The sequence below is a fragment of the Falco peregrinus genome, chromosome 2 (assembly GCF_023634155.1).
Source record: "Falco peregrinus isolate bFalPer1 chromosome 2, bFalPer1.pri, whole genome shotgun sequence".
Classification (NCBI taxonomy): domain Eukaryota; kingdom Metazoa; phylum Chordata; class Aves; order Falconiformes; family Falconidae; genus Falco; species Falco peregrinus.
The window spans coordinates 107200200-107212673 of NC_073722.1; the positions used below are offsets into that span (position 1 = coordinate 107200200).

Here is a 12474-nt window from a genome sequence, read left to right on the forward strand (position 1 = left end):
GAATTTTTTATCTTTTAATTTTCATTCAGAGGCTTTCATGCCACATGAAGTAACAGAAAAATATACAAGAAACTTCTACCACTTAGATACATCTAAATCCAGTTTATGCTGCAAATCCTCTTTGGCATCTCAACCGCCTTGCACAGGCAGCAGAGCCCTTGTGCCAGTCTCGCCCGTGCTGTCCGAGGTCCTCTGGCTGTGCTGGACATGCTGCAGCACTTTCATGGCATCTCAGCCACCCATGGTGACACGTTGCTGCAACAGGAATGAGGCGTGGGAGATGGCAGGAGCTTAGGGCACCTGTGGAAATGCCATGTTCCCTGCAGCTTTCATCCTTATCAGATCGGCACAACGCCAGGTGCACAGGTTGATGGTCATGGCACAGCTGCCACGTTTGCTCTTGCACAACTGCAGTTTGGTATTGCGTGGAGTTTAAAAGGCTGTTGACAAACCCTGTGCTGTGCCATGAGTCTTTTTACGCATGTACGTAGAAACGAAGGCAGCCAGAGCCTGCCACAAAAGCCAGAGCCACACAGATAAACCCCTGCAGACCCAGATACCCTTTGAGATAAGCAGTTAAAATACATTTTTGCTGAAGCTGATTGTGATAGCCCATCATCTCTCCCCAGCCCAGCTCCACAAAATAATCCCCTCCAGCGAGAAGCACCTTTACAGCAAGAGACTCTGAGCAGCATTACCAGAGCTAGGACAGGGAAAGGTGAAAACCCATGGGGCGAAACTGGTTTTTGCCCGTGTGGTTCCCAGCTGAGCACCCAGCAGCCCCGCTCCCTTTTATGAGGACTAGAAGGTGCCACCACTGTGTCCAGAGCATCGCTGTCCCTCCAGGCTGTGGCAGACACAAAATGGGGCACATAGGGCAGAGGAGAGCAGAAACCAGCCCTGAAACACCGCGACGGCGTGGGGCTGCCACTGCTGCAGCTCTTGGCATCACCCATCCCACCGGTTGTGCCGGCCAGTGAGGGTCCACACCAGCAACTTGGTGCAGAGGAAGAGGGGTCAGTGGGAAGGCTTGATGCTTTCCAGTTCACAGCTCCGAGGGGAACATTGGCTCCTGCCACGCTTGGGTCAGAGGAGCCTCCTGTGCTCCCATGGCCCCGGCCCAGGCGATGGTGGCTCAGGTGGCTGCAGGGGTGGCCAGCAGCTCCTTGGTGGGGCTGGGGGGCGAGTCGCCACCGCTGCTGGTCACATTTTCATATTTTGGCTCTTCCTTTGACGCAACCTGTCCCTTTGTTTCAAAGCTGAGTAGCTCAGGGCTTTTGCCTCTCTCTGTGGCACCTGCAGCATCGTGGGCCCCATCCTGGGCGCCTGTGCTTTTTGGCAAGGGAGACGTGAGAAGGAAGGACTGTCTCTTCCCAGGGAGCTGCTGGTGCTTGCCAGGGGATGGCTCAGTGGGAGCCCCCACGACACTCTCCCTCTGCTTGCAGCTACTCACCGAGTCTCTGCATTGCGCCAGGGCCCGGCGGGGCGGCTTCTGGATTGCCTCGACGCTCCTCCTCACCTTGGGCTCCTCCTTTGCAGCCCACTTGCCCCTCTGCAAGCTGCCCAGCCGCTTGAGCACAGCCTGGACCGGTCCCTCGCCACCCCCCCTCTGCCTTGGGGTCCTGCCCAGCCGTTCCCACCATCATGTAGATGGTGGTGACATTGGGCTCCTTCCCCTTCCTCTCCCAGCTGCTGGATTTTGCAGCTGCTTCAAGTGCTTCCACTCTCTGGGCCACGTGCCTGGTGCCAGAGATCACCCGCCGGCGTCCCCCCGGGGTGGCCCGGGGTGATGGCCGGTGGCTTTCCTCCCCCTTGTTGAGGGGCTCGGGGCTCTCATAGCAATCGCTGGCTGGTTGTTCAGTGGGGGGCTCAGCTGCTGTGTCCCCTGGTGGTGTGGACAGCTTGGATGGGCCCCACGGGGACTTGGGCTTCCGCCCAGGGCTGGGGGTCTCCGCTGCCCCAAATTTTGTCCCCTCGGCAAAGGACACGGAAGGCCGCTTGGCCTTGGCGATGCTGGAGGTGCGAGGGATGGCAAAGGGCTGTGAGACATCCTCAGAGTCAAAGGCAGATGGGTCTGGGAGTGCCTCACCGGCAGGAGACACCCCATCCTGCAGCTCGGCCCCCCCCAGCAGTGGGATGCCTGCAGGATGAAAGCAATGAGAGTCAGGGCTGCCCAGGGACACACTCAGGGACATTAGGACAGGGGCTGATGCAACAGGATTGTCCTTGGGAGCATTTCCCCAGGGAGGAGGTTGTGAAATGGGGCTGCCTGCACCAGGCACATCCCATCACACGAAGCCAAGCATGGCCCCAGTGTGTCCTTGCAGACAGGAAAATGGGGGCATGGAAATAAATGCTGCCTGTGCTCAGCACCTGTCCCTGGGGCGCCCAGGGTTGGTAACAGGGCAGGATGGGACCCCGAGCAGCCCAGAAGGGCTGGGGGTAGCTGGGGGCAGGAGGAGCAGCCATGGACATCACCTTCTCTGGGAGGGACGGAGTACTCTGGTCCCTCGTTGTCAGTGTCGAAGGAGGAGAAGGAGCTGTCTGAAACCCACGCAGCCGACGGCGGCTCAATGAAGCTGGGGTTGAAAGGGATTTCTGTGTCGTGGTGGGAAACTGGGAAGGAGAAGACACACAGCTGAGCTCGGGCACCCCAGGGGACCTGGGGCTGGGGTGGAAAAGCAACGCCTGCCCCGAGCCGTGCAGCGGGGTGAGGGGGGTTCCAGGCTTCCCCCCCCCAAACAGTGATGATGCAGAGAGCACAGGGTGGGGGTGACACCCTGGAAGGGCTGTCAGCAGCTCTGCTGTTTTTACCTGTGACTTTGGGAAGTTTATAGCCCCCCAGGGAAAAGCAAGGCATCATAGCGCTGAGGTTCGCCAGCACCCCATGCACGTGGTGCTTCATCCTGGCCACAACGTCGTCATCTGGCACGGCCGCTCTGCACAGAGGAGACGGACATCAAAGGACATGGGAGATGGGGTTTTGCATCAAAGGTTGCAAAATATAAAAAAATACCTGTCTCTAGCATCTGCTGGGCTGGCTCCGCAGCAACAGCAGGCGATGCAAAGCAGCAGCAGCAGGAGAGGGACAAGGATGGCGGCTGCAAGGGCTCCATGGTCCTTAAGACCTGTGTGGAGAAGATAGGTTGAGTCCAGCATGTCCTGCAGCTGCCAAGCCCACAGAGCTGCCCCGCACAGGGTGTGTGGGAGCTGGCAACTCATGGTGGGACCAGGGGGCACCAGGAGGGATGGGGCTGCATCGCAGCCCCCTGGCACCTTCCCCAGCTAGGACGTTACAGTCCCTTGCCCAGTGCCGAGGAGTAAACTTGAGGTTGCTCTTACTCAACACACAATCACCCCGCACAGGGTGGCAGGTCCCCCGGGAGCACTGGCAGGGTGAGGAACAGTTCACTCCAAAATACCCCTCCAGACAGGTGTCATTGCAGCTGGAAGAGAGAGGAAAGGAAGGAAATGCCCCCCAGGGAGAGCAGGACCCCAGCCCTGCCCCGCTCCCAACATTACCTGGCTCCCCAGTAGCCTGCCTGGCAGATGCAAGCTCCTGACACGGGGGTCGCAGCTCCCTGCAACACACTCGGGGCAGAGGAGCTGGCATCCGTCACCGAAGGTGCCTGCGGGGCAGGAGCTGTTGCAGCTGCCAAGACAGAGAGCGAAGCATCAGCCCGCTGTGCCCCAGAGCAGGGACCCCTCGCTAGGACCGGTGGCCTGATCCTGGGCATACCTGGGTCCCATCCAGCCAGGGTCACAGTGCAGGCAGGACCCGGTCTCCGGGTCGCAGGCCTCCCCGCGCTGGCAGCGGGGACACGGCTGGAGGCAGCCCTCGCCGTGGAAGCCGGGAGCGCAGGGTTCCTTGCAGAGGGTCCCATTCCAGCCGGGCTGGCAGGCCAGGCAGAAGCCGTCCACAGGTGAGCACGGCTGGCTGCGCTTGCAGCTCCCGCAGCTGCATGGGCAGAGGGGCTGTGAGGCCTCGACGCCCAGCCCCAGCCCCCCCCCCCCCCCCCCCAAATGCAGGTTTCACCCCACACCAGCACTGAGCATCAGTTTGGACCACAGAGAAACACCCTATAGTGCCTAACGCTCTGTAGTAGCAAGAGGGTAGGAGGCAAGTAGGGAGAGATGCCACTTCATTACCCTGGGGAGCAGGACCAAAGATGACCAGGTTTAGAACGACACCAGCGCTTTCTGCTGGCATTAGATGTTTCTTTTGGGGCAACACTGATGCTGTAGCCAAGCAGGGATGCTCGAACCCCCCAGGATAGGTCTCCCTGGCCAACCAAAGGAACAGACAGGACCGCGATGACTTTACCCCCCCAAGGTCTGGCTGTGGCCCCGGGTTCCCACTGGACACCCCACCGCTGCCCCCAGCTCACCTGTGCACGCACTGAGCCCCATATTTCCCAGCAGGACAGGGTTCCCGGCAGCTCCTGCCCTGCCAGCCAGGGCTGCAGCTGCAGTGCCCGCTGACGGGACTGCAGGAGCCGTGCAAACAGTCGCAGCGCCGCTGGCACGCCGGCCCCCAAAACCCAGCCTTGCATTCGCACTTGCCCGTCTCCTGGGCACAGGGCGAGATGTTGCAGGAGCATTTGAAGCTGCACCTCCTGCCCCACCAGCCTGGCTGGCAGTGGCAGTGGCCGGTCAGCGGGTCGCAGTGGGAGCTGGTGGGGTTGCACTGACATTGCTTCTTGCAGGTGGGTGCCCACCAGCCTGGCTCGCAGCGGCAGGCACCGGTGAGGGGGTCGCAGCGGCCGTGGGGGCCACACTGGCAGGGGAACTGGCAGAGCTCTCCCCAGTGGTTGGGGTCGCAGGTGCAGCGCCCGCTCACCGGGTCACAGCGCCCATTGCGGTGGCACGGGCAGCTCCGCTTGCAGTCGGGGCCCCAGTATTGCTCAGGGCAGCCTGCGAAGGGAAGGAGATGGCAAGGATGGGGGGTCGCGGGGAAGCCTGGCAGCCCCCCGACCATCCAGGCTGCCAAATGGGGTGGCGAGGGCTGAGCCCTGAGGAAATACTCACGGGAACTGCAGTCTGCTCCGAAGAAGCCGGGTTTGCAGAAGCAAACCCCAGGTCTCACGCAGACCTCATCCACCCCGCAGGCATCCTCCCCCTCGCACAGTGCTGTCAGCAGCAGGGCAGGCATGTCAGTGCACGGCAGCACCCCCACCGGCGCGCACCCCCTGCCCCTGACCACCTCCTGCCGAGACGGCCTTCCCGGGAACACCGCCATCCCGCTTCCTGCCCCATCCCTCCGGCTGAGCCGCAGCACCGTTAGCCGCTTGCTCAGTGAGCGTTTGAGGGTCCCCGTGGTGCAGCGCCCCATTGCCACCGCTCGAGGAGAGCTGTAGGGCCGCTCCCCAACACCCAGCGCCATGGAGGAGCCACAGCCGAGAGCAAGGACTGAGCTTTGGCCTTCGTCACCATCCATCACTCACCGGCCGTGCACTCCTGCCCTTCCTGCTTCCAGCCGGGGCAGCACGCTGGGCCGCTGGGGAGCCTGCGGGAGAGACCCAGGGGCCGTCAGCCAGGGCAGGGGGTGCTGGGGCCAGCGTGGGTTTGCGGGAGGCATCGCAGCTTCGGCTAAAGCGAAGCAAATGCGGGCGCTCACCCCAGCTGGGCCCAGCAGCAGGGAGGGGGTGCGGTGCCGCGGGCATTGCTCCGGAAGGAAACCAGCAAAATAGAAGGAAATTTAAGAGGCTGCAGCCCAAGCAGGCAGTGGGGCTGGGCGGTGGGACAGGCCTGCCCAGCTCCACCGCTTCGGAGCCCATGCCCAGTCCCCGATGCTCCGGGAGCGGCTCAAACCTTTGCCAGCAACTCAAAAAAAACAGGCACCAAAGCGAAGGCAACTAAAGGTGCTGCCATCGATGGCAAGACCAACAGGAGAGGCAGCGTAGCAGCAAAGCAGAGGGGACACTGGCTCCAGAAGCCCTTCGGGGTGTGCTATGCCTAAATTTCCCACCTGATGTGCGATGAAACTTTTGCCAACACTCTCACATCTCCCCGCTGCCCTGTGCATTGGGAGCATGTGAGAAATAACTCCAAGAAGGAGTCTTGGTGCCCCAAATGCCCATGCACACACCTCAACCACGCTCCCCAGCATCACCCCAGCCTCTGCACCCACACAATGCCAGGCTGCAGATCTCTGTCCACGGAAGGATGGGCGGACAATGACCCCCTGGGGCTGCTGGGAGGCCCCAGGAGATGGAGGGGCCCGAGTGGGGATCCCCGTGGCACATACCTGCAGACGTTCCTGCCGTCGGGGTCAAGCTCCTGGGCAGAGCTCTGCACCCACAGCCACAGCTGGAGGCAGAGGATGGGCCGGGTGCTCCCCATCCCGACAGGGCACAAGGGCCCAAGTCCCAGCGGCTCCCCAGCCCTGCACTGGCGTCCGTCTGTCCCGTCCGTCCCGTCCCGTCCCTCCCGTGGTCAGCCTCTTCCTCCCACCAGCCTTGGGTTTCTTCCTGAGGAAACGCGGGAGGAGGCGCCCTGATCCAGACGTCAGGGATGCAGTGGGGAGGGGGAGGCAGGGAATGCCACCACATGGGCTATTTGTGGCCCTTGCTGCCACCCTAGCAGCAGAAAAGAGCATCCAGGGCCTCGGCGCAGCCACGCAGGGGCTGGTGCCTGCCTGAACATCACCCACAGTCATCCCGCTCCCCCGGTGCCCATTCTCCATCACCCCCAAAGCTGTTTTAGCCAACGTCCCCCAACCCACATGAGGTGTCCACTGCCTCTCCCTGCCCTGACCGCCATGAGCCACCCTACAGCGCTGCCAACCCCGGGCAGGGGCTGAAAGGTGGGGTCCCTACATCCCCCACAGGGACACAGCGTGCTCCACGCTGGCTTTTGAACCACTGCTGGCCACTGTCCCACCTCACTGTCTCCCCAGGAGCTTTGTGTCAGCAGATGCACAGGAAACACCTTTTTCCTACCCAAGGCCAGCTCAGCCAGGGGGGCCCGGACTGGAAGCACACTGCTCCCCCCACCATGCAGGACTTAACCCCTCCGTGCCCAGCGCTGCAGCATTGCAACCCTGTAGCCCCGCTCCCCATCACAGCTGACCCACTGGAAGGGGCTCGGGGGGGCTGATGGAGCGCAGCCAGCCACAGCCCTTTGCAGCGGCGCACAAAAAGCAGCGGCTGCGCTGGAGAACTGTGGCCGAAGCCCAGCAGCATCACCCAGCCCTTCCCAGGCAAGGAGAGCGAGGAGGCTGCAGCGGGTACCTTGGAGGAGAAATGAGACTGATTTATTTCTGACTCCAGTTCCAAAGCTAGAAAATACCTGACCCAAGGGGCCCGACTCACCCCCGTGAACACGAGGACTGTTCCACTCTCCAGTTCCCAGTAATCACAGGAAGAAGTCCCAGGACAAAACCAATTCACCCCATGCCTGAAGAGTGCAGGAGTAGCACTGGCGGTGCTGATCCTGACTGCTCCAACACAGGAGCACCCGAACACCCTGTGCAGCGTGCTCAGCCCCTGCCAGCCGTGCAGCTATCCCAGGGCAGCACTCGGCCAGCCCCAGCACCCCAAATCGACCTTCACATTGCAGGGATGAGGGGAGGTATGAACAGAAAGGGGTGAAGCAAAATACCCCACAGGGCAGGATCGGGTGATGGGATCCTGGGCTGTGAGCAGAGGTGTTTGGCAGAAAGAGCCATCAGCAGGTGGGAAGAGCCCTTTTGGGGTAAGGCAGGGGGTGCAGACCCACTCTGCACTGAGCTGCAAGCACGGAGAAGTGGGGAGCAGGGACATGGCTGTGCAGGACCCCCATAGTTAAGCCATGGGCACAATGAAGGGGTAGCCGATGGGCAGAGATGCCTGGAGGTGCTCAGCCGTCCCGTGCCAGGCCAGCACCCTACACTGTGTCCCGGCTAGTTTGAAGGAAGGTTCCCCACGCTGCAGCTTCACAACCACCATGGTATGGGGAAGCTGCCAGGGCTGCCATGCCGCTCTCAAAGATGCTGGAAGAAGAGGAGCTGGGAAGTGCTTCTGCGAGGCCAGATCCGGCTCCGGTTCAGGTGGGATCAGAGGGGCGGCGTGGCTCTGTCGGGGGAGCTGGCCACAGGCTCACTCTCTCCCTCTGGCTCCAGCTGCGAGTCCCGTGAGTCGATGATTTCCCAGGTTCCAGAGCAGCTGGATGTGGGGGGGTCTTTGCTGCTGTCCTGATACCACAGACCAAAACTGCAGAGAGAGCAGATAACAGCTGTGGGGGGAGAAAAGCCTTCTCAGGGAAGCAGCCGTATCCCAACCTCCCTCTGCATTTGGTGACAGCAGCGGGATGCAGCCCGGCCAGCAGCAAGGCTTGCTCTGCCCCTGCCCAGGACAAGGCAGTTCCCCCCAAACCAAGCAACCCCCCCTTCAGCAGCACCCCTGCCAGCCCTGCATGGGGCAGCCTGGCTCCATCCCGGTCATACCCTCAGCAGGTGCTGGGTCCACAGCCCCAAACCTCCTCTCCGCCAGCACAGCCACCCGTCCCCACCAGCACCCCAGCACAGGAACAAACTTACAAGCTCCTAATTTTGGATTCAGGAGGCTGAGCATCCACACAGTCTGCTCCCCGAGCTGGGAGCCAGGAGCCCTCATCTTCATCACTGCAGCACAAAGAAGCGGGGGGTAAACCTGTACTGAGTCGGGGGCTCACCACAGCTGTGAGTACCAGAGCCACCCCAGGGCTCTCTGCCAAGCCAAGCAGTGTCCCCTGCAGAGCTGGGGGCACATGGACCGGTGCCACTGTGCCCTGAAGCACTGGTGGGCTGTGACCTGCCACAAAGCCACCGCGATGCTCGCATCCCAGATACGGCCGCGTTTCACAGCAAGCCCAGCCCCGGCTCCTCAAACACGTTTCACAGCAAGGCCAGCCACAAGGCTCCTCAAACACCGGCTTCAAACGCCTGGCACTTTGCCAGCGGATGGTGTGTCCCCGGTTGCCACAACAGCAGAAACCACAACCCGCTGTACAGTCTTCAGGCATCCCCTGCCCCACAGCAAGCGCACGCTTCCCTGGGGGAACAGCCCAACAACCACCAGCCACGGCTCGGGGCCAAGGTGGGTGACATCCTGCCATCAAGGTGGGTGACAGCCAGGCAGGGAAGCGGGGAACACATGAGAGCAGCTTTCATAGGGCAGCAGCTATCCTCACCAGGCAGGGAGGCGAGCAGGCACCCCCCCAGACCCCCCCAGTTGCCAGCAGAGACCCCAACACAAGCAAGCAGCAGGTTGTAGTAGCAGAGGAGAGCTCACCCCCCTTCAGACTTTAATAGAGCCCCTAAAAACCAGTGCCATACAGCTCCCCCGGTGCCACGCAGCAGCTTTAGCCCAGGCTTCACCCCCCAGCTGCCTGCAGTCGTGCAGAGCTGGGGCCGGTGCCCGCAGGGTCTTCCCCTCCCCATCATGGGAAGTCTGCTGGAGCCAGCGCTGCCCACGACGTCTCGCAGAGCCTCCAGGGAACATCTCTGCTGCCATCTTCAAAGGCTGGACAGCCTCCAACTGTACAGCGCAGGGACCAGCCTGCCTTCTCGTGCAGTGGCCCCGCTGCCACCACCTTGCCTCCCTTGTGTCACACCCACGCAGAGACGAGTGGCATTTGGCCAGGCCACGTATGACTGGTGACAGGCACATGGGAGTTGCAGCAAAGAGCCTGGTCCCTGCGGCACTCCCGGGGCCAGAGCAAGACATCAACTGCAGACATCAAACCTTTGGAGGAGGCAGCTCTTGGTGTGGGGAGCTCCCTTCCAGGGTGTCACGGTGTCACAGCACACGGAAACACCAGCGCCTGCCAGCCAGCATCCCCCCTGCACGGGAGGCTCCCCGTCCGCTGTGGCCAGCCGGACTCACCTGCTCGCCGACTCCTCCACCGTTCCCAGCATTTTAGCCCTGATTTTTTTTCTCTGCCTTTTGATAGTCGACTTCATTGCATCCAAAAAGAAGCTGGGGACTCTCTCTTCGTTCAGCAGCTCCCTGGCAAAAAGCAGCCAGCTGGTTCACCAAGGGCCTGGCAAAGAAATCCTCCTGGAATGCACCAGGAGCAGCCTCCGACAGGGCTGCAGGGACAGGATGAACCCAGCTTGCTGCCCCAAACCGCCGCGGCAGGACTCACCGCTGGTAATAGGCCAGCTCCTCCTGCACCAAGAACAGGTTGGTCTTGAGCTCGTTCCGCTCTTGCAGGATCTGCTGCAGCTCGTCCTTGGAGAAGCAGCAGTGAGCATCCTGGTGCCGCAGCTCCTCCGCGGGTGATGGCGCACCTTCCTGTGGGGATGGGGAGTCAGCAGGCAAGCTGAGACGCTGAAACCTCCACCCAAAGGCTGGGTGCCATGTTTCAGGCAGAGATGGAGAAGTCTCAGAAATTAGTCTGCTAGTTTTCCATGCGCCATGGCCACTCCCCAGCTTGGCTAGCTCCCGCCACCCATCACCATGCGTAGCAAATCCTCCTCATCCTCTGAATCCCACCCTGCTTCTCCTCCCATCACCTCGCTTCTCTTGCTCCTTCCTCCACCCCTACCAATTTTTCCCAAACAAGGTGTTACCAACATCGCAGGCACTGCGCCATTTGACTTTCAGCACTGGGGTTTACTCGAGCGGCCGTGTCCTGCTGGCTGGTGGGTCTGGGCATGCCTGACACCCCACACAGAGCCGGGAAAGCTGGGTTGGCATCAGTGATGCCCTGCAGCAGCTGGGCCACAGGCTCGGACTCACCAGGCTGGGCTTTGGCGGCTGGATCTCCGAGGCGGTCCTGCTCCTCCTGCTCGTTTCCCTCTGGATTTGCAGCATCATGGCCTCCAGGTCCGACTTCTTCTCCAGCGCGCTCTTGAGCTGAGCCTGCACCACGGCCACCTTGTGACGCAGCTCCTCGTTCATGGCCATGAAGCGATGCAGTTGCTCCTGCAGCTGGAGGGCCCAGGGCAGCGAGTGAGGCACAGCCACAGCTCTGGGCCCCCACCCAGGGCCATCAGCACCTACAGAGCTGGGAGAGGCATCTGGCCCAGCAGGCTCCCCAGCCACCACGACAGCCCTGGGGAGAGGTGACATGAAAGCAAGTCCCCAGGCCCTTCACACACCACACCCATGAGCTCCCACATACTCACCGCCTCTGTGTCTCGGCTCTTGCAGACGATCTCGTGGGCCTGGGCACGAAGCTGATCCCTCTGCTTGTCCACCACCTCCTTCAGCCGCAGCATCACCTCCCGCTCCTTCCGTGCCATGCTGTCTGAGCCCAGACGGGTGCAGACAGGCGTGAGTGTCCTCAGGACCCAAGGGCTCCCCTAACCCTACACTGCCACGAGATTCCTACGTGCTGCTGCAAAGCCAGACTAACGTTCCCGGCAGGTAGCAGAGCAGGAACAGCAGAAAGAGGGAAGCGGAGAGCTTCAGGCTGTGCCCAACGCATCCATGTGCTGGCAAGAGCAGCCCACACCCTGTGCTCTCCCCACCACCCCCCTGAGGCCTTGGCGTGCTCGGGGATTTGGGGTCCCTGAACAAAATAACAAATCTCCAAAATCCCAAGAATAAAGTCACACTCGTGCTCCCCGGTAGGAGGGGTCTCTAGGGCTGGGCAGCATGGAGAAGAGATTCAGACCTGCACCCAGCCTGCCGTCCCCCGCAGGGACACGCTGTAGCATCAGGGGACCCCAAACCCACGGGGACACCCACCTTCCTGGGACTGGCTCTCCACAAGCTGCTCCAAGAGCTGCCGGTTCTGCTCCTCCAGGCAGGCCAGGCGGCTGTGCAGGGCTTGCTCCCGGCGCTCGGCATCCCACAGCCCCTGCTCCGACTGCTGGGGGACGGGGCAGCCGGGTCGGAGCCGTCCGGGCGGGGGGGGTACGGGGGCAGCCGGGTCGGAGCCGTCCCCGGCGGGGTGGGGACGACAGGGGACCAGGGCAGCCGGGTCGGAGCCGTCCCGGGTCGCGGGGGCGACCGGGGCAGCTAGGTCAGAGCCGTCCCCGGGGAGGGGAGCGGGACGCCGGGTCGGAGCCGTCCCGGGGGGGGGACGACGACACCGGGGCAGCCGGGTCGGAGCCATGCCCGGTGGGGGGGGGGCGGGCCGGCCGGGTCGCAGCCGTGCCGGGGACACCTCTAGCGAGGCGCAGCGGGGTCCGTGCCGCCGGCGAGGGGGTCCCGAAGGCCGCCCCAGCCCCCCCGCGCCGCTCACCTCCGCGTCCTGCCGCGCGGCCGCCGCCGCCGCCTCCCCCTCGGCGCCCGCCGGGGCCACCAGCGCCTCCAGCAGCTCCAGCAGCCGCACGACGGGCGGCACCAGCCCGGCCACGGCCTCGGGCCCGAAGCGGCCGGCCAGGCGGCGCAGCTCGGCGCCCAGCGCCCCCGCCATGCGGTAGACGTGCGGCGGGGCCAGGCGGCCCGGGGGGGTCCGCCACAGCGGCTCCGCTCCCCGCCGCCCCTCCGCCATGGGCGCCCCGGCCCCGCACACGCCCCGCCCCGGCCCCGCACACGCCCCGCCCCCGAGGCGGGACAG

At 62.9% G+C, this 12474-nt stretch overlaps 2 protein-coding genes across 4 annotated transcripts; both read right to left on the reverse strand.

Moving 5' to 3' along the window:
• On the reverse strand, nt 1-7087 carry SCARF1 (scavenger receptor class F member 1). Its single transcript, XM_055794935.1, is given in 13 exon segments — nt 1-1606; nt 1608-2140; nt 2479-2616; nt 2815-2939; nt 3017-3128; nt 3343-3446; nt 3523-3569; nt 3571-3652; nt 3740-3958; nt 4389-4914; nt 5029-5130; nt 5445-5506; nt 6248-7087. Coding segments are annotated over 13 exon segments (2616 nt in total). The 5' UTR covers nt 6343-7087; the 3' UTR covers nt 1-1135.
• Nucleotides 7088-7229: 142 nt separating this feature from the next.
• On the reverse strand, nt 7230-12414 carry RILP (Rab interacting lysosomal protein). 3 transcript variants are annotated; one of them, XM_055794937.1, is made up of 8 exons: nt 12157-12414; nt 11658-11778; nt 11093-11214; nt 10704-10895; nt 10108-10256; nt 9846-9968; nt 8519-8602; nt 7230-8192 (listed from the first exon to the last, which is right to left on the reverse strand). In XM_055794937.1, the coding sequence occupies exons 1-8, from the start codon at nt 12406-12408 to the stop codon at nt 8036-8038; spliced, it is 1200 nt and encodes a 399-aa protein (XP_055650912.1). In that variant the 5' UTR covers nt 12409-12414; the 3' UTR covers nt 7230-8035. The 3 variants fall into 3 exon arrangements, 2 of the variants coding, with proteins under 2 accessions (XP_055650912.1, XP_055650911.1); XM_055794936.1 differs by having other exon boundaries at nt 11658-11781; XR_008745619.1 differs by having other exon boundaries at nt 8128-8192; nt 8519-9704; nt 11658-11781.
• Nucleotides 12415-12474: the final 60 nt, after the last annotated feature.